At 42.8% G+C, this 22,298-nt stretch overlaps 1 protein-coding gene across 1 annotated transcript; it reads right to left on the bottom strand.

Annotated features, from left to right (window-relative positions):
* Positions 1 to 10,617: 10,617 nt before the first annotated feature.
* On the bottom strand, positions 10,618 to 21,977 carry LOC118576245 (homeobox protein Rhox13-like). The gene is made up of 3 exons (XM_036176565.1): positions 21,613 to 21,977; positions 13,860 to 13,905; positions 10,618 to 10,737 (listed from the first exon to the last, which is right to left on the bottom strand). Exons 1-3 carry the CDS (start codon positions 21,975 to 21,977, stop codon positions 10,618 to 10,620), a joined length of 531 nt encoding a protein of 176 aa, XP_036032458.1.
* Positions 21,978 to 22,298: the final 321 nt, after the last annotated feature.

Raw genomic sequence — 22,298 nt, 5'->3', positions numbered from 1 at the left:
CAGAGCCTTAAGGTTGAACCTCCACTCAGAAAGTTGATATACCACAGTGTGGAGAACAGTTAACAGAACTGCCTGCTCAATACATTAGCTAGTTATGGAAATGCAATCCCATTTACCTGTTAGATGTCACCATCCTCTCAGGATCCTAGTGCATGAGGGTACAATGTATTTGGAAGTTCTCAAACTGTACATTTGTGACTCCATGTACTTTCTCTCTATGCCTTGGGAAAGTCACACTGAAGAGTGTGCAAAGAGATGTGTGTTTTCCCCGGTGTTTCCCTTCTCTCTACAGCTGCAGTGCATCAGCTTCTCTAGAGCTGCAGTGCATCAGCCCCTAGATCTGCTGTCCATCAGCCTCTCTAGAGCTGCAGTGCATCAACCTGTCTAGAGCTGCAATGCATCAGCCTCTCACGATCTGTAGTGCGTCAGTCTCTAGAGCTGTAGGACATCATCCTCTCTAGTGCTGCAGTTCATTAGCCTCTCTAGAGACACTGTGTATCAGTCTCTAGAGCTGCAGCGTATCACCCTCTCTAGAGCTGCAGGGCATCAGCCTCTCTAGAGATGCAGTTCATCAGTCTCTAGAGCTTCAGTCTATTTATGCCTAGGGCTGCAGTGCATCAGCCTCTAGAGGGGAATAATTCCTCACTCTTCCTCTCCGTCTTGGGGAAAAACCCTCTTCTTTCTTTCAGGAGTTAAGTCATAGAAGCTGCCTGAAGCAATACTACTGCCATATGATTTATAAGTAGATGTCAAGTATATATGTCAGGAGTGAAGTCTCAACACTAAATTATGAATACCTGGCGTCCTAGATGAAAGGTCCAGGAGCTCAGGGATGTCAATGTTACAGCATCACATCTATGAAAGGAAAATGATTACTGAACTCTTCAACAGTAGAAAGGTAGACTGTTCCAGGGGAGCTTCAAGACAGGTATAGGGAAAGGAGATAAGCTCAGATTCAGGTGTGGGCCAAAGTCAAGACAGCTTGTGATAAAGTCTCCTCCTTGGCATAAGCTCAGATTCAGGTTGTCTGCCACAGTCAAGACAGGTTATAGTCAAGTCTCCTATTTGGCCTAAACACTGAGCTATCAGGTCTGTGGCCCCGACTGTAGAGGAGAAAGATAAGTTCAGCTACTTCTTCAGTGATGTCATGCATTTAGGGCCAAAACTGAGGTCACTGTCACTAAAATGAAGCCTGGTTGGATCTAGTGAGATGGCTCGGTGGTTAAGAGCATGTGGTGCTCTTGCAGAGGGCCTGGGTTCAGATATCATTACCCACACTGTGGTTCACAACTATTCCTAACCCCATTTCCAGGGTATCTATCTGATACCCTCTTTGACCTGCATAGACACCAGAAAGGTACATAATGTACATACATACATGCAGGCAAAAGAGTCATACACATAAACTAAAAGAAATAAATCTAAAAAAAAAATAAATAAATGGCAGCCTGGGCATATTGGAATTCACAGTTTCAGAGCAGCAGGTAGAGTAGTGGACAGAAACCTACTCACATAAATCCTTTGTAGGAAGGCATAATTCTGGGTGAATAATGATAATAAGACTTTGTCTAAGTCAGGCCATGGTTCTCAGACTTCTGGGTGTGTTCAAGGATGAGGATACAGGGCAGAGCCTCCTCTCCTTCCTGTACTTTCTTTTCAACCAAGGCCAATTCTCTTGGATTATTTAAGTCCTTGCCACCTTCTAAGGTTTTGAACAAATTATCAGTTCATCATTTTTTTGACCCAGCAACAGTTCATAGATGGGAAATGTCTCCTAATAATATTTGAAAGTCATTAAGAGTCCATGATCGATCTCTCCTAACTTGCATCTATTGGGGTCTAATTTGTTATAGACATATTTTATATCCTAAATAATTAATAGAATCTCCTCTTTGCATCTTTTCAGGAGCAATTTTTAATCTCAAACAAGGTAAAATTTCTTTACTTCTGGGAATCTGTCAGGAAGAGGGGGACTGATGCTAACTCACACCCAACAGTAGATAACTCAGGTCCCTATTACTTTTCTGAAGAGTTATCATATGCCATATTCCACATGCCAAGTATTATTTTAAAAACTTCCTGAATATTTACAAATTTACCTTCAATCAAACAGAATTAAGAGACCCCATCAACATTCTCAGTGATAAGAACTAAGGCAAATATTACATGTGGAATTTAACAGAGATTATACATTATCACAATCTGAGATAATTATTTATTAAGCAGATCATTTTTCTTTTAAGGGGAGAGAGTGTGTTTTGCTTGGTTTTCCACAGTGCCATTAACTAGAATTATATTCAAACCCAGTCCCATGATCTCGATATAGAGCTTGAAGAAGAATGGCTTGCTAGCATTAAACATACTAGAAGGCACTTTTGAACTAGCAGACACTAATCTGATCTGGTCCACTTAGTTCTAAGCCCATTCACTGAGCAGCAGTGTTAGGTGGAGGGTGAGGCCCACAGAAATTTACATGTTCACACAATGGTCCTGTGGTCAGTGTGTGTTTCCACTTTTCTCCCATACTTTATTCCCCAATCATCTTGCAATGCTACACAATTCACCCTTTACTGTCATCTCTACAATCTAGGAGGAACTGGTAGCATGCACATGGGAAAGGGGTCAAAAAGCCCAGAGTACTCAGTCAAGGAGGGAAAAGCCTATAGCACCGATCTAGAGAGGAGCATGTGGACATCAACCATGAGGAACGTGGAGAAGTGTGGAGCATGCCCAGAAGGACTCATTGACGTCACCCTTTTCTCAGACCTTCTCTTGATGCATCCTCAGTAGTACAGACTTATTGGTGAAATTATTTAGGCCACTCCACGTAATTAAAAGGGAGGTTTATTTTGTGGGGTAACTTACAAATGAAGGGGTAGGTTGCAGGGTCTGGCAAAGGTATAGCGCAGTCTGGCTGTGTTCTCTGGAGAACTCTGCTTAGTCTACCTCCAGCGTCTAGCATCCCCAAACCAAGAGAGCGACCTCCTCCTGATCCTTGGTCTTCTGCTCCCTCCTCTGCCGCGCCTTGTGGGCGTGATCATTACTGAAGCCTCAATGGGGGTTGGAACTTCCAGGCCAATGCTGGGATGGCTATCCACTACACAGACTGACCTAACAATAGACCTCAAGGGCTGTCATTCCTGGACCCCACTTCTTTCTGTGACTTTAGCCCACTACTAGTCATGGCCCATAAAGTCCATTGGGCATATATATATATATATATATATATATATATATATATATATATATATATATATATATATATATATATATATATATATTGTGTGTGAGGGATGAGAATGGTGAGGAGATAGCTGAGGTCTCCACCTTAGAGCTTAGAGGTTGACTTGGCACTGGTGGGTGGTGACCCTAGTGGAGGTGACACAGGCTGCACAATGGACCGAAATAACAAGGCCCACCAGGTCCCTGAGGGACAAAACTCCTCTGAGGAGAGCAGTAGAGACACGAACTACTCTTCCTTGGAGCCTCACCAGGAGGAAACAAGACCCTCAGCCGAGACTGTGATTCAGATTCTGAGATGCAGTTCATCCCGAAGGCAGCGGCGAACCTCATACCAGTTAACACTGGGGCAGAACAGGGAAATGGAAAATTTGTTCAAAGAAACCCAGTACCCAGATGCACTTGCCAGGTATGTGGCATTTAATTGTAATTTTTAGTTGTGTGTTAAAATTATTCATCTCTGTTGTTTAGAAACTTTTGTAAGAGCTAAAACCATTTCAAAAGCAAGACTAGTTCTGAGAATGAAAGTTAATGGGGGTGTGAGGGAGGATAGCAATATGAAAAAAAAACATAGAAATCATTTATGACGTGGCATTACATGTAAAACCCTGCATGCTAAACATTCGTGGTTTTCTTTCCACAAGAAAGAACTTGCACAAGCTTTGAATGTGATCAAAGTCAACGTGAAGGTCACTAAAACCAAGGAAAGCCATTAAACAGTCAAATACAGCCTTCCTCAGGACTTGGAAAGCCTTGTCCTAAAGGCACTTTTTTTTTCCAGTTTAAGACTTTTTTTCATTTTACATACCAACCACATTTCCCCTTCCCTCTACATCTCCTGCTCTCATCCCCACCACCCCCTACTCCCACATCCTTTCCTCATAGCTGGTAAGCCCTCCATTGTGAGTCAACAAATCCTTGTATGTCCTGTTGGGGCAGTACCAAGCCACTCTCCCCTGCATCAAGGCTGACCAAGGCATCCCCCTATAGGGAATTGACTCTAAAAAGCCAGTTCATGTATCCAGTATTAGTCCTGATCCCACTGTCACAGTCCCCACAAATAGATCAAGCCACACAGCTATCACCCACATTCAGAGGGCCTAGTTTGGTGCCATGCAGACTCCCCAGCTGTCAGTCTAGAGTCAGTGAGCTCCCTCTAACTCGGGTCAGCTGTCTCTGTGGTTTTTCCCATCATGGTCTTGATGCCCCTTGCTCATATAATCCCTCATCCCTCTCTTCGACTGAACTCTAAATGTTCAGCCAAGTGCTTGGCTGTGATCTCTGCATCTGCTTTGATCAGTCACTGGAGGTTCTATGATGACAATTAAGGTAGTCACCCATCTGACTACAGAATAAGGCCAGTTAAGGTACCCTCTCCACCCTTGCTAGGAGTCTTTTCTGGGGTCATCCTTGTGGGTTCTTCGGGATGTCCCTAGCACCACATTTCATCCTAAACCCATAATTGCTCCCTCTGTCATGATAATTCTTTCATTGCACTAACTTTCTGTCCCTCACCCAACTAGGCCATCCAGAACCCTCGTGTTCCCATCCTTCATCCCCTCTCTTCAAAACCCTTCCCTGTTTACCCAGGAGATCCTATCCATTTTCCCTTACTGGGGCAATGATCCATGCATGTTCCTTTTAGGGTCCTCTTTACATAACTTCTCTTGGGTTGTTTATTTAGCCTGGTTATCCTTTGCTAGAGAGGATGATTCAACGCAGCTCTAGAGTGGCTATTTCATTGCAGCTCTAGAAGCATATGCAAGGCAGCTCTAAAGAGGCTGAAACACAGCAACTCTAGAGAGGCTGACGCAATGCAATACTAGTGAGACTCTTTCATTGGAGCTCTAGAAGCTTATGCATGGCAGCTCTAGAGAGGCTGATGAACTGCAGCTCTTGTGAGGCTGATGCAGTGCAGCTATAGAGAGATTGTTGCACTGCACACTCTTCATTGTGACTTTCCTAAAGCCTCATTTCTGATTTCCCCTTTCTTCTTACATACATAAAAAAGGCTTTAGGAATCAAACATGGGGAACTTTAACTTAATGTGAGACCACATGAGTAAGCCACTGGGGCTTGATTTGAGTTCATGGAGGCATCAGGTTGGTAGTTGGGCTTCTGGTCTTTTGGTTGGTCTTCTTTAGACTATACATTCACATTATAGGCAAAGAGAGAAATTACATGGAGTCACAAATGTACAGTTTGAGAACTTCCCAATACAATGTACCCTCATTCACTTGGAGCCTGAGAGGATGGTGACATCTAACAGGTAGCTGAGACTGTGTTTTCATAGCTAGACAATATTTAGGAAGAACTGATTTATGACTACTTTCCCCACATGGTTGTGGACCATCTTACTCTTTGACTTTTGAAGAAAGATGGGCTTTAGATGTCCTGGTAATGCAGATAAATCCATGAAAACACAGGCAATAGATAACACCACAGCAGTAAACCCCAAAGAAGAGAAGTACCCATATACTACCACCAAAAAATAAAAATAATAACAGGAAAGAACCATCACTGGTCATTAATAACCCTTAATATCAATGGACTTAATTCACCTATAAAAAGACACAGTCTAACAGAATGGATATGAAAACAGGACCCATCTTTCTGCGGCATACAAGAAACACACCTCAAATTCAAAGACAGACACCTCCTAAGAATAAAAGGCTGGGAAAAGACTTTCCAATCAAATGGTCTTAACAGGCAAGCTGGTGTAGCCATCATAATATCCAGCAAAACGGACTTCAATCTAAAAACAATCAAAAGAGATGATGAAGGACATTACATACTCATCGCAGTAAAGAACCACCACGATGAATTCTCAATTCTGAACATTAATTCCCCAAACACAAGGGAACTCACATATGTAAAAGAAATATTACTAACGATTAAATCACATATAAAATCCCACACATTAATAGTGGGAGACTTCAACACCCCACTTTCACGTCTGGACAGATCAGCCAAATCGAAACTTAACAGAGACATAATGGACTTAACTGATGTAATGGCTCAAATGGACTTAATGAATATCTACAGAACATTCCACCCAAACAAAAAAGAATATACCCTCTTCTCAGCACCCCATGGAACCTTCTGTAAAAATGACCAAATACTTGGCCACAAAGCAAATCTCAACAAATACAAAACAATTGGACTATTTAAATAGTTTATCTGGTCTTGATTTAACTTAGGTATGTGCTACCTATCCAGAAAATTATCCACATCTTTTAGATTTTCTAGTTTTGTGGAGTAGAGGATTTTGAAGTATGACCTGATGATTCTCTGGAGTTCTTCATTGTCTGTTGTTATGTCCCCCTTTTCTACCTCTTCTTCAATGGGGTTCCTTGAGTCCTGTGGACATTTGCTATTAAATCAATGATAACCAAGCTACAATCTGTAGGACCAGACAGAGTAGGTATAGAGTAAGGAAAGGGAAATAGAATAGATATCTAAGGGGGGGATAAAATTGGGAGGCCTTGTGTTCTTCTGCCTCACTCACCCAAATCCCTGGCTAGCCCCTGCTACAATCACCCCACCACTGTATCCACTAGCTTTTGGGATGCTTTGTTTTAGATAAACTGTAGGAAATCTCTAGTCCACACCAGTTCTAGATAGGCTGCTAGGCGCCTACAGAAGTGAGGCACTTTGTGGAAAACTAGGGCCTTCCTGGGGGTGGAGGAGATGAAGGGTGGATCTAACAAGGGAGGACCTCCATTGAGGCTACTGTCACAGTGGCTGCTGCCTCACTTGCCTGCCCTGCCCAGGACTCCCCTGCTACTGGATTCAGTTTTACAGGGATTTGGGTAGCTTTTAGATATGGCTAATACTGAAACATCGTTTTATACTGTTCTCCTTTCCATAGACCCAAGCATATGTCTAAAAGAAAGCCACCTTTTCCTCTTTGTCCTGAGTCAGAGGAGCCACCCGATTTTATGAAAGGGGAAATAGAGCAAATCAAAACAGGCAAACAATTAGACTATTGGTTTCACTGAACTCTCTAAGACTTTTGCTAAAATATAAACTTTATCTCAATAATACCTTAATAATACCTTCACCTTAATAGTTTGTAAAACTATTAAATACATTTTCTGAATTTTAAGATTTTTAAGTTTATTGAGTATGGTTAGAGATCTATAAAGTCTACAACAAATGTTTAACTTAAAATTTATGACAAAAGGCTAAATAATTAAAAATATGTGTGTGACTAACCTTAATTTACTACAATATATTCAACTCTTGTTTTAAAATGGATTTAAAAAAGTAACATCCATGAAATTCCACCATCATCTTGGTCAAGATGTCTTCTAACAATAGACTTAAACATGCTTTCTATTGTGCAAAAAAAATCTCTGTCTTTTATGTATATAATTGCAGCCCTCTGGGAAAAGAGGTTCGTATGTTTGATTTTGTATCTTTTGAGCAGTCATGATTTTACTATGACTCAAAGACATGAGTCTACTGATTTTTTACATTTTGGATTTCTGTACAGTTTAGAAACAACAATAATATTAATGTATCTAAAAATTTATCTTTCTTTAAGTTTTAAACATCGATATAAGCTATAAAAAGACAAAACTTGCATCCACATGTCTCACATCAAATGGATTCCAGATAGGTACCCTTGTCCATCAATAGCCTACGCTTCCATACCTACTGGTTCTTCCTGAGGGCAAAGTTCTAAATCTAAGATTCTCCTTTAAGTTCCTAAACTTTAACTTTTGTCCCCAGTCTACCTCTGTACCACCGGATTTCCAATCAGCCAACAGACATCAGGAGACGGCTGCAGACCGCAAACTGCTCCAAAAGTCCACGAGCCTTGGACTTCCGGAAAGCTTATGTGAACCAGTCCATCCAATGTGATTTCTCCCTGTCCCCACAGCAAACCAGATGGTTCTGATGAATGCCCCCACTGCCTGAACACCTACCCTTGGCCTTTGATTTGCATTTCAGCCATCATGGGTCCTGACAAGAACATCCTAATCTCAGCTGAGAAGCGCTTATAGACGTAAGTTCCTCACCCTTTGTCCTCAACCAAAGGCTGGAATATTGGAATAAAGGAAACTGGTTTCCTCTACCAAAAGGCTTTAGAAATAACAGGTATCCATCACAGAGTCAGATATTGGACTCAAGATACAACTCAAGGGGGAAATGTAATGGTTAACTTTATATTTAAAATTTAGACTTAGTATGCTTGAGAGACCGAAAACACTTCAAATATGCAAGCCTGTAGCTTGTACAAGCTGTGCCCTAGCAGCTTACCCTCTACCCCCATTTTTCCAAGACATTGAAGACTGTTCTTAAATTATCTGATCCTGTAAAATCTGCTGCTCTATCAAGACACTAGGTCATAGGATTAACTATTATTTCTGTTTTGTAATCAAACTTGCTTACTCTGTTAAATGACTGGGACAAAGGCAAGACAGATATGTTAAAATTAGATCATGCATACATGTAGACAGAATACATGTAATCTTGTGGTTTTGGTTGTATAAGCCTTGGATGAATATGACCAGGGGCTGCAACTTGGGAACAATCTCAGTTGTAGCCTTGGTGTCATGAGCATCTGGCACCAGTATTTATTTAATAAAGCCTCTTCATATTAAACCAAATACCAAACTAAACCAACCAACTAACCAAACAAACAAACAAACCCCCACTTCTCTTCTCTGTCTTTACTGTACCTTCACATCTCTTCATTCATTTTAGTGGCACAGGAATCCTCGATGGGTCATGCAATATATACTTTTGTTCAATCAGCCCCACCCAAATATATAAATTGCAATGAGTCATGGGTCTGGTTCAAGGCATCTGGTTTCTGCTACACGATCATCACTGGACCCTCACTGAAACACTTTTCTGGTATCCCACAGCAGCACCTAGTCATGGAGATCCTTCAGAACAAGTTCCTTCACATGCTCCAGCAGGTCATAGATGGGATAGATGTTAGACAGGGTCAACCCAAGGCCCTGGATATGTACCTGGGTTGTAGTTGAGCTGTTCAATCCTGGATACTTGAGCTGCCCCCATCAGGTGAGCAGTGGAACCAGCTCTCCTATCACCATGGTATCAGGGCCAGCTCTCTCATGCCTATGTTAAGGGATGGGGCCATCTCTCCTGAGTACAGGCGGCCATCTCTTCAGGACCAAGTCATTGGGGTCTGCTCTCCTGTAAGGGTCAGGGTTAGCACTCTTGCTGTAGTGTCTATTGAGGGGCAGGACTAGCTTTCCTTGGGCCAACAAAGGGCAGGTGCGCTCAGTACTGCCCTTGGATTTCATCATGCATGGCCCCCCTATGGGAACATGGGCCACAGACATCAACACAGACCCCAGTTGCAGCAGGGCCACAGATTCAGAGTTATCCCTCCAGAGCATCTTGGGTCCATATGTCACCATGTCCCCTGTGGCAGCTCAGGTCACTCAGATCAATTTAGCCCCAGCAGCAAGCAGCAAGGTTCTCAGACATCAACATGGTCTGAGGTGGCTAACCAGACCCTGGGCATCTGCATGGCGTTTGGTGGCAACAGATGCCATGGACATCAACTCAGACCCTGGCTGCAGTAGGACTATAGACATAAACATGGTCCTTTGCAGCAGCAGTCCAGGCACGGGTGTCATCAATTCCCTGCATGAAAAGCAGGCCATCCACCTCACCTGGCTCCTCATCACCTTTGATTCTTCTGTTACACCTCTTTCCACAACACATGAACCATTCTGCCTCTCTTTTTCTCCCATTTCTCCACCACACATTTGCTCATCATAATGGAACCTTCCCCTGTCAATGTCTTTAGCCACCCCAGGACTTCCTTGAGGACCCAGGCTGGCCTATGGGTGGCTTCCACCCACCGGTGCTGTTTTCTAGTGAGAGACAGAAAGGGGGATATGTCCAGATGGGAGGGTAAGTGGGGAGGAACTCAGAGGAGTAGGGGAAGGGAAACCATAATCAGGATACATTATGTGACAGAAAAAAATCTATTTTCATTAAAAGAAAAAAGAATTGGTATAACCCCCCAAATTAAATGTAATCATCTACGTCAATACTTTCTGTGCCCACCTTCTCCTGAGATTCCCCATTTGCAGGGTTGCTACTGAATCCCTTGTTCAAGGGATCAAGTGAGCCTGAATCATCTGTGCAAGCAGTACTCATGACTTAGAAATGTCCCTCCCTCAAAACCAGAACTTGTCATTGTGTTTAAATGGCATTTTGTGAAGAGTGTACATCTATATACTACAAAACACCAGAAAACATGAAATTAAATAACTTGGAAATTCATGTTTTTATTGTTAGCATGAGTGCTGAATTTTAGTGAAGCTGGACATTGATTACATGGGTCACCAATTTGCTCTCTAGCTCCTGAACAAAGACAGCACTCTAGGGATAGTCATCCCTATCCACAATGAGAAGGATCTTTTCAATACGAGGATGTATGTTCTGTAACATTACAGACCTCTCACTGTTCCTCTCTTCGGCTCTCTGATTGACGAACCAGGCCTGAAATCAGAGGAGGACAGGATTGGATTTAGCATTGGCTTCCACCCCAGAGCCATGAGATAAAAACCACTTTCAGCCACATAACACTGATGTTCTATTCAGTCACCAAAGCAAACACCAGCTGTGTGTCAGCTTCTGCAATAAGCCATGATTCTGTCTTTTCCCAGCAGTATAAACACTTCACTGGGTTCTTTTTTATTGGAATGAATGCTAAGCTTATGACTTGTTCCAGGTCCTTGGTGTTAATACAATATATGGTAACTGAGTAAAGGAAAGTCTTCATTCTGACATTGGACCATCAGCTGTAGAATACCCTCCTCACTAGTGATATGTCCCTCTTGTTGGGGCAGAGATTGCAGATGACAAAATGTTAGCACATTTTAAAGGCCTATGGAGGGAGCAGCTTTCTGTTTGTAAAAGTAATCTTCAGTATGAAATAATCAACAGAAACGAGCATGGGAGATTTTTAGGAAGAGAATAGCCTTCAAGGGTGCCAATGGGACTGTTGGTGCTTGAAATTTCTATAGAATGAACAGGTGGTCGGCAGAGAAGTCCTGGACAATGTTTTGACTTCACAGCCTCCAGGGTTTGTGAAAGTTGCCTAACTTAAACTAAATGACATAAAGGACACTGAAACCTTTGCCATGTCCAGGAATTCACCAAAGGGTAACTTCCACCCATGGTAAATCTGAACAGTATATGTTCTTTCATGAACAGTGTATGTTCATGGTATACCTGAACAGTATATTCTTTCATGTTATACAAAATTCTCCAGGATCAGAATGAAGAATAATATCTATCCTTCAGCTATATCTCTAGAATCATCTCCAGCACAGAGGACATTCTAGGCCCTGATGCATCACCAGGACATTTAAAGCCTATCTTTCTTCAAAAGGCAAAATGTAAGATAGTCCACAACAGTGAGAAGAAACTAGTCATAAGTCAGTTCTTCCTAAATATTGTCTAGCTATGGAAATATAGTCACAGCTACCTGTTAGATGTTACAATCCTCTGAGGCTTCAAGTGAATGAGGGTCCATTGTATTGGGAAGTTCTCAAACTGCACATTTGTGACTCCATGTACTTTGTCTCCCTGCCTATAAAATGGATGTATACTTTAAAGAACACCAACCAAAGGGCCAGAAGCCCTACTACCAACCTGATGCCTCCATGAACTCAAATAAAGCCTCAGTGGCTGACTCATGTAGGCTCACATTAAGTCAGATTCCTTGTGTTTGATTCCTAAAGCCTATCTATTAAGTTTGTAAGAGGAAAGGAGATATAAGAAATGAAGATTTGAGAAAGTCACACTGAACCGTGGAGTCCATGGACGTTTTTTCTTCTCTTTTGTCCTGTGTCCATGCTCTCTCTGTTGTTGCAGTACACCAGTCTCTAGAGCTGCAGTGCATCAGCCTCTAGGGATGCAGTGCATCAGTCTCTAGAGCTGCAGTGCATCAGGCTCTCTAGAGCTGCAGTGCATCAGTCTCTCTAGAGCTGCAATGCATCAGCCTCTTTAGAGCTGCAGTGCATCAGTCTCTAGAGCTGCAGTGCATTAGCTACTCTAGAGCTGCAGCACATCCCCGTTGCTAGAACTGCAGTGCATCAGGAGCTCTAGAGCTGCAGTGCATCAGGCTCTATAGAGCTGCAGTTCATCGGGCTCTCTAGATGTGCAGTACATCAGGCTCTTTAGAGCTGCAGTGTATCAGGTTCTCTAGAGCTGTAGTACATCAGGCTATCTAGAGCTGCAGTGGATGAGCCTCTCTAGAACTGCAGTGTTCAGCATATCTAGAGCTGCAGTGCATTAGCCTGTCTACAGCTGCAGTACATTAGCCTCTCTAGAGCTGCAGTGCATTAGCCTCTCTAGAGCTGCAGTACTTTAGCCTCTCTAGAGCTGCGATGTATCAGCCCCTCTTGAGCTGCATTACCTCAGGCTCTCTAGACTTTCAGTGCATCAGCCTCTCTAGAACTGCAGTGCATTACCCTCTCTAGAGCTGCAGTGCATCAGGATCTCTAGAGCTGCAGTGAATCAGCCTCTACAGCGGCAGTGCATCAGCCACTAAAGAGCTGCAGTGCATCGGCCTCTCCAGAGCTGCAGTAGATCAGCCTCTCTAGCAAAAGATAACTAGGCTACAATCTACAACCCTAGAGAAGTTAGGTAAAGAGGAGGACCCTAAGACAGACATGTATGGATCACCCCAGGAAGGGAAAATGGATATGATCTCCTGGGTAAACTGGGAAGGGGGTAGAAGGGAGGGGATGGGGGATGGAAGCATGAGGGATCTGGTTGGCCATGTTGGAGTAGGGATAGAAAGGGGAGCAATGAAAGAGATATCATGACAAAGGCAACCATTATGGGGTTTGGTAGAAACCTGGTGCTAGGGAAATCCACAAGAACCCAAAATGATGACCCCCAACTATGACTCCTAGCAATGGTGGAGAGGGTGCCTTAACTACCCTTTTTCTGTAGTTAGATGGGTGGCTACTTTAATTGTCATCATAGAACCTACTTTCCGTAACTCATTGGAAGCAGATGAAGAGATTCACAGTGAAGCACTTGGCCGAGCTCCTGGAGTTCAGGTGAAGAGAGGGAGGAGGGAGTATATGAGGAAGGGGCATCAAGACCATGATGGGAAAAACCACAGAGACAGCTGACCGGAGGTAGTGGGAGCTCACAGAATCTGGACTGACAGCTAGAGATCCTGTATGGGACCAAACTAGACCCTCTGTATGTGGATGACAGCTGTGTGACTTGGTCTATTTGTGGGGTCCCTGACAGTGGAACCAGGACTAATCCTGGGACATAAACTTTCTTTTAGAGTCTATTCCCTATGGTGGGATGACTTGGTCAGCCTTGATGCAGGAGGGAGGGACTTGGTCATGTCCCAAGTGAATGTACCAGGCTTTGTTTTCTCCCAATGGAGGCCTTACCCTCTATGAAGAGTAGATGTGGGAGTCGGTTGCAGTAGGGATAAAAGTAGGAGATGGGGAGGGAGAGGGAACTGTTGTTAGAATGTAAAATGAAAAAATTCTTAAATAAAAAAAAAAGCACCTAGAACAAGGCTTCCAAAGACCTCAGGAAGGCTGTAGATTAACTGTTCAATGGCTTTGCTTGGATTTACTGACCTTCTCTTTGACTTTGGTCACATTCAAATCTTGTGCAAGTTCTTTCCTATAGAAAGAAAACCACGAATGTTTAGCATTCAGTGTTTTGCATGAACAGCAAAGTTATAAATGATTTCTACATTTTTTAATTTTGCCATTCTCTCTCACCCCCCCCCATTTAACTATCATTCTCAGAACTAGTCTTGCTTTTGAAATGGTTTCACCCCTTACAAAAGTCACCAAACAGTAACAATGAACAATTTCAAAATACTATTAAAAATTAAAATTAGACCACCAGTGAATGCCTGGGGTTATAATCAGAGAGGCAACCACCCCTGGGTCCCGCTGCTGGGCACCATCCTGGGGGCACCTGCCCAACTTGGCCCCAATTTCCGACCAATTGGTGGGCCCTTTGGCAAGGCTCCCCTTTTCTAAGACTGCTCCACACCCTGCCGCCACACCTGATGCCTAATACCACAGCCACTTCCTGAGACTCAGAGACCAGCCCCCAGCTCCCATCCACCCTGGAAATCCTATCTGGACTAGAGGTGAGTGCCTGGGGTTATAGTCAGAGAGGCAACCACCCCTGGGTCCCACCCCTGGGCACCATCCTGAGAGGACCTGCCCAACTTGGCCCCATTTTCTGGCCAATTGGCGGGCCCTGTGGGAAAGCTCCCCTTTTCCCAGACTGCAGGCAGACCCTGCAGTCTCCACAACCTGCCCCCACACACATTGGCCCGAGACCCCAGGCACTTCCTGAGACTCAGAGACAAGTCCACAGCTCCAATCCACTCCAGAACTCCCATCTGCTCCAGAACTCCCATCTGGACCAGATACCAGAGAGACCCTCCGGTGGACACTACAACCTCAATGCCTTGCCCACACCCATCTGCTAGAGAACCCATCCACTTCCAGAGACTTAGAGACCAGTGTCCAGTATTTCATCCTATCCCGGATCTCCCATCTGGACCAGAGAGCCCCCAGCTCCCATCTGTGTCAGAACTCCCATCTGGACCAGCGCTTCCATCCTGTCCTGGAACTCCCATCTGGACAAGAGGAGCTCCCATCTGGACAAGATAAGGAGATCCCAGGGACTTTCTGAGAATCAGAGTCCAGCCACCCAGCTCCTATCTGGCCAGCACTCTCATCTGGACCAGAGCTCCCATCTGGCCCAGAGCTTCCATCTGAGACCAGAGCGAGGATCCCTAAATCTGTCAGCTCTCTCTGGACCAACTACAGTGATGATACCAAGAACGAACACACAAGGAGATGGGCAGACAACAAAGGCAGAAGTACATACAACAAAATAAAGAGCAATACAGCATCACCAGAACCTAGCCCTTCTCCAGTAGCTAGACCTGAACATCAAGGAATGGAAGAAGAAGAAGGAGGAGGAGGAGGAGGAGGAGGAGGAGGAGGAGGAGGAGGAGGAGGAGAAGGAGAAGAAGAAGAAGAAGAAGAAGAAGAAGAAGAAGAAGAAGAAGAAGAAGAAGAAAACAACCTTATAAGTAATGTCATGAAGAGGCTAGAGCCTTATATAGAAAAATCAAAAATAAAGTAGAGGAACATACAAACAAAAAAATGGGAAGAACATTATAAAATATTTGAGTAAGGACATTTAAAGCAGAATTAAACAATAAGTCCCTGAAGGAAAATCAGGAAAAAACAAGGGAAACAGTTCAAGAACTGAAGAGGGAAATAGAAAAATGAAGAAACCCCTAGCAGAAGGAATGCTGGAAATAGAAAATCTGAGTAACCAAACAGGAACTTCAGATGCATGTTTTTAACCAACAGAATCCAAGAGATGGATGAGAGGATCTCTAGTGTTGAAGATATGGTAGAAGAAATAGATTCATCAGTCAAAGGAAACACTAAAACCAACAGAGTCATGACCCAAAATGTCCACGAAATTTGGAACACTAAGAAAAGGCCAAACCTATGAATAATAGGGATAGAGGAAGGAGAAGAATACCAATTTAAAGGCACAGAAAATATATTTAACAAGATCATAGAAGAAAACTTTCTCACCTTACAGAAAGAAATGCCTATGAAGATACAAGAAGCCTATAGAATACTAAACAGACAAGACCCCCCAAAAAAGTCCCCTCGCTACATAATAATTAAAATCTAAACGTACAGAATAAAGAAAGAATATTAAGGGCAGCAAAGAAAAAAGGCCAGGTGACTTATAAATGGAAACCTACCAGAATAACATGCAATTTCTCAATGGAGACTTTGAAAGACAGGAGGACCAGGACAGATATAATGCAGACACTAAGAGACCATGGATGCCAGCCTAGTCTAATATACCCAGCAAAACTCTCAATCATCATAGATGGAGTGAACAACACCTTCCAAGACAAAACCAGATTTAAACAATACTTATCCAGAAACCCAGCCCTACAGAAAGCACTAGAAGGAAAATTCCAACCTAAGGAAGGCAGATACACCCATGGAAACACAGGTAATAGATAACATCACAGCAGTAAACCCCAAAGAAGAGAAGTACACACACACTACCACCAAAAAATAAAAAAAAAAAGCAACAGGAATGAACAATCACTGGTCATTAATATCCCTTAATATCAATGGACTTAATTCACTTATAAAAAGACACAGACTAACAGAATGGATATGAAAACAGGACCCATCTTTCTGCTGAATACAAGAAACATAACTCAAATTCAAAGACAGACACCTCCTAAGAATAAAAGGCTGGGAAAAGGCTTTCCAATCAATTGGCCTTAAGAAGGAAGCTGGTGTAGCCATCCGAATATCCAGCAAAATGGACTTCAAACTAAAATCAATCAAAAGAGATGATGAAGGACATTACATACTCATCACAGGAAAGATCCGTCAAGATGAAGTCTCAATTCTGAACATTTATGCCCCAAACAGAAGGGAACACACATATGTTAAAGAAACATTACTAAAGCTTAAATCACATATAAAACCCCACACATTAATAGTGGGAGACTTCAACACCCTAATTTCACCTCTGGACAGATTGGCCAAGTTGAAATTTAACAGAGACATAATGGACTTAACTGATGTTAAGGCTCAAATGGACTTAATGAATATCTATAGAACATTACACACAAAACAAAAAAGAATATACCTTCTTCTCAGCACCCCATGGAACCTTCTCTAAAATTGACCACATACTTGGCCACAAAGTAAATCGCAACAGATACAAAACATTTGGAATAACCTCCTGTGTTCTATCAGACCACCATAGTTTAAAGTTAGATTTCAACAACAGAAAAAACTACAGCACTCCTACAGTCTCATGGAAACTGAATAATGCTCAACTGAATCACCAATGGGTTAAGGTAGAAATAAAGAAAGAAATTAAAGACTTCCTAGAGATCAATGAAAATGAATACACCACATACCCAAACTCATGGGACACTATGAAAGCAGTGCTAAGAGGGAAATTCAGAGGACTGAATGCCCACATGAAGAAGCTGGAGAAATCTCACACTAGTGAATTGACAGCACACCTGAAAGCCCTTGAACAGGAAGAAGCAAAGTCCCCCAAGAGGAACAGATGCCAGGAAATCATCAAATTGAGAGCTGAAATCAATAAAATAGAAATAAAGAGAACAATACAAAGGATTAATGAAACAAAGAGTTGGTTCTTTGAGATCAACAAGATAGACAAGCCCTTATCCAAACTAACCAAAAGACAGAGAGAGAGCATCCAAATTAACAAAATCAGAAATGAAAAGGGGGACATAACAACAGACAATGATGAAATCCAGAGAATCATCAGGTCCTACTTCAAAAACCTCTACTCCACAAAACTGGAAAATCTAAAAGAAATGGATAATTTTCTGGATAGGTACCACATACCTAAGTTAAATCAAGACCAGAAAAACCATTTAAATATTCTAATAACCCCTAAGGAAATAGAATCACTCATTAAAAGTCTCCCAACCAATAAAAGCCCTGGACCTGATGGTTCCACTGCAGAATTCTACCAGATCTTCAAAGAAGACTTAATATCAATACTCTTTAAATTGTTCCACACAATAGAAGCAGAGGGTATATTACCAAACTCCTTCTATGAGGCTACATTACCCTGATTCCTAAACCAAACAAAGATGCAACAAAGAAAGAGAACTATAGACCGATCTCCCTCATGAACAATGATGCAAAAATACTCAATAAAATTCTGGCAAACAGACTCCAAGAACACATCAAAACAATTATCCACCATCATCAAGTAGGCTTCATCCCAGGCATGCAAGGGTGGTTCAACGTATAAAAGTCCTTCAATGTAATACACCATATAAACAAACTCAAAAAAAAATCCACATGATCATCTCACTAGATGCATAAAAGGCATTTGACAAAATCCAACACCCCTTCATGATAAAGGTCTTGGAGCGATCAGGAATACAGGGAACATACCTAAACATAATAAAGGCAATCCACAGCAAGCCAACAGCCAACATCAAATTAAATGGAGAGAAACTCAAATAAATACCACTAAAATCAGGAACAAGGTAATGCTGTGCCCTCTCCCAATACTTATTCAATATATTACTTGAAGTTCTAGCCAGAGCTATAAGACAACATAAGGAGATTAAAGGGATACACATTGGAAAGGAAGAAGTCAAGCTCTCCCTATTTGAGGATGACATGATAGTATATATGAGTGACCCCAAAAATTCAAATAAGGAACTGATACAGCTAATAAAAACCTTCAGCAACATAGCAGGATACAAGATCAACCCAAAAAATCAGTAGCCGTCCTATATACAATAGAAAAACAGGCTGAGAAGGAAATCAGAGATACATTACCCTTTACAATAGCCACAAATGATATAAAATACCTTGGGGTTAATCAAACTAAGCATGTGAAGGATGTATATGATAAGAAATTTAAGTCCCTGAAAAAAGAAATTGAAGAAGATGTCAGAAAATGGAAAGACCTCCCATACTCATGGAAAGGCAGGATTAACATAGTAAAAATGGTGCCATTACCAAAAGCAATCGAGAGATTCAACAAAATCCCAATCAAATTCCACAGATGTGGAAAGAATAATACTCAACTTCATATGGAAAAACAAAAAACCCAGGATAGCCAAAATAATCCTGTACAATAATACAACTTTGGAGGCATCACAATCCCCGACCCCAAGCTCTACCATACAGCGACTATAATAAAAACAGCTTGGCACTGGCATAAAAACCGACATGTGGACCAATGGAATCAAATTGAAGACCCGGACATTAACCCAGACAACTATGAACATAAAATTTTTGACAAAGAAGCCAAAAATGTACAATGGAAAAAAGAAAGCATCTTCAACAAATGGTGCTGGCATAACTGGATATCAATGTGTATAAGGTTGTAAATAGGTCCATAAATCTCACCATGCAGAAAACTTAAGGCCAAGTGGATCAAAGACCTCAACATAAATCCAGTTGCACTGAACCTGGTAGAAGAGAAATTAGGAAGTACTCTTGAATGCATTGGCACTGGAGATCACTTTCTAAATATAACACCAGTAGCACAGACACTGAGAGAAACAATCAATCAATGGAACCTGTTGGAACTGAGAAGCTTTTATACAGCAAAGGACATGTTCAAGAAGACAAAACGACAGCCTACAGAATGGAAAAAGGTCTTCACCAACCCCACATCTGACAGAGGGCTGATATCCAGAATATATAAAGAACTCAATAAATTAGACATCCAAATGCCCAACAGTCCAATTAAGAAATAGGGTATAGAACTAAACAGAGATTTATCCACAGAGGAAGTTCAAATGGCTGAAAGACACTTAAGGAATTGCTCAACATCCCTAATTATAAAGGAAATGCAAATCAAAATGACTCTGAGATACCACCTTACACCCGTTAGAATGGCTAAGATCAAAAACACTGAAGACAGCTTATGCTGGAGAAGATGTGGAGCAAGGGGAATTTTCTTCCACTGCTGGTGGGAATGCAAGCTTGTAGAGCCACTTTGGAAATCAATATGGCACTTTCTTAGAAAATTGGGAATCCATCTACCCCAAGACCCAGCTGTAGCACTCTTGGGTGTATACTCAAGGAATGCTCAAACATACCAGAAGGGCATTTGGTCAGCTATGTTCATATCAGCATTGTTTGTAATAGCCAGAACCTGTAAACAACCTCGATGCCCTTCAACTGAAGAATGGATAAAGTAAATATGGTACATATACACAATGGAGTATTACTCAGCAGAGAAAAAACAATGACACCATGAGGATTGCAGGCAAATGGATGGACCTAGAAAAAATCATCCTGAGTGAGGTAACCCAGACTCAGAAGGACAAACATGGTATGTACTCCCTCATAGGAGGATACTAGATGTAAAACAAAGATTACTAAACTCCTACACAACTCCAGGGAGGCTACCTAGAAAACGGGACCCTTGGAAAGACGCAGGGATAACCAAATAACAGAGAAATGGATGAGATCTACATGAACAACCTGGAACAGATTTGGAGAAATGAAGGGCAAGGTTTGAGGGAAGGGAGGCTTGGGGGAGCAGGAGATCCCAGCTGGATGAGGAACAGAAAGGGAGAACAAGGAATGGTAGACATTGATGGATGAAGACCATATGAGAACAGTAGTGGGAAGAGTGCTGGAGAGGTCCCCTGAGGTCCACAGTGGTGCATCCTCTGTAGACTGCTGGCAGTGGTCGAGAGAAAGCCTGATCTGACCTAGTCTGGTGATCAGATGAACAAATACCCTGAAGGTCAGGCTGGAGCTCTCATCCAGTGACTTATGGAAGTGGATGCAGAGATCCTCAGCCAGGCCCCAGGTGGAGCTCCATGTGTCCAGTTGTCGAGAAGGAGGAGGGACTGTGGGAGCGTGAATTGTTGAACCCAGGATTGGAAAAACCACAGGGACGAAAGGCCAGATGAATGGAAGCACATGAATTGTGAACCAAAGGCTGTGGAGCCCCCAGCTGGATCAGGCCCTCTGGATAAGTGAGACAATTGAATAGCTTGAACTGTTTGGGAGGCACCCAGGCAGTGGGACCGGGACCTGTCCTTAGTGCATGAGCTGGCTGTTTGGAACCTTGGGCTTACACAGGGATACTTTGTTCAGCCTGGAAGGAGGCGACTGGTCCTTCCTGTACTGAATACACCAAGTTTAAATGAATCCCCAGGGGATTCTTGGCCCTGGAGGAGATGGGAATGAAGGGGAGGGGACGGGAGGAATGTGGGGATGGGGGCAGGAGTGGGGAGGACAGGGCAATGAATGGCTGATGTGTAAAATTAAAACACAAATATAATTTTTTTAAAAGGGAAAAAAACAAAATTAAATGCCAAAGTGTATGCTGAGCAAATTAAACTAATTTTAAAAAACAGCACCAGGGGAAGTGAAAGGGAATTCAAAAGGAATTGATGGATAGGTACACAGTCCCTGAAAAGATGACTAGACCACTGGTGAGGAGGACACCCAACAAAATGTAAATCTTTAACACTGGTGAACTAAACACTAGTGAGTATTTTTCACACTACACTCATGTTTCTATATTTTACAGAAATTAAAATATGACTCTAAATGAGTGATGTTAACTATGTAAACTTGTTTCAGGTCAACACTACACACTAGTACTCACCTTGACCCCTACACAAGGCACCCTTCTGTACCCACCAGCAATGAAGAAGGTAGCAGGGGCTTAGGGAGGGATGATAGGGAACCAGGGCCTGGAAGAACAAAAGGATACCTCAACCTGAGACAACAGGGAAGTTGGGGATAGCTCCTGGTGCAAGGCACATACCTGGCAAGCACATCTGGGTACTGGGTTTTTTTGAACAAATTTTTCATTTTCTCGACCTGCCCCATTGTTAACTTGAAAGAGGTTCGCCGCCGCCTTCGTGATGAAAGGCGCCTTGGAATCGGAATCATAGGTTCGGCTGAGGGTCCTGGCTCCTGGGGTGGCTCCAAAAAAGAGGAGTTCGGGTCCCTACTCTGAGGGACCTGGTGGGCCTTGTTATTTTGGTCCATTGAGCAGCCTGCATCGCCTCCACTAGGGTTGCCACCCACCATCGCCAAGGCAGCCTCTAAGGTGGAGACCTCAGCTATCTCCTCACCATTCTCATCCCTTACAACATATATATATTCCCAATGGACCTTTCGGGCCATGACTAGTAGTGGGCCAAAGCCACAGAGAGAAGTGAAGCCCGGGGAATGACCGCCCTAGAGGCCTATTGTGAGGTCAGTCTCTACTACTGACGAGGCACCAAGAAGGTCTGAGGAAAGGGTGACGTCAACGCGCCCTTCTGCGCATGCTCCAACACTTTACCATGTTCCTCAGGGCTGATGTCCACACACTCGTCTCAAATGGGCGCTATAGGCTTTTCTCTCACTGACTGACTGCTCTGGGCTTTTTGACCCCTTGCTGAGGTAGGTGGTATTTGCTTTGTTGCACAAATAGTGGATGTGGCCCAAAAGATGAGGAACTGA

The sequence above is a fragment of the Onychomys torridus genome, unplaced genomic scaffold, assembly GCF_903995425.1.
Source record: "Onychomys torridus unplaced genomic scaffold, mOncTor1.1, whole genome shotgun sequence".
Taxonomy (NCBI): Eukaryota; Metazoa; Chordata; class Mammalia; order Rodentia; family Cricetidae; genus Onychomys; species Onychomys torridus.
The sequence above is the reverse complement of the archived record's forward strand: the minus strand, read 5'-3'. Positions and strand labels throughout refer to the sequence as shown.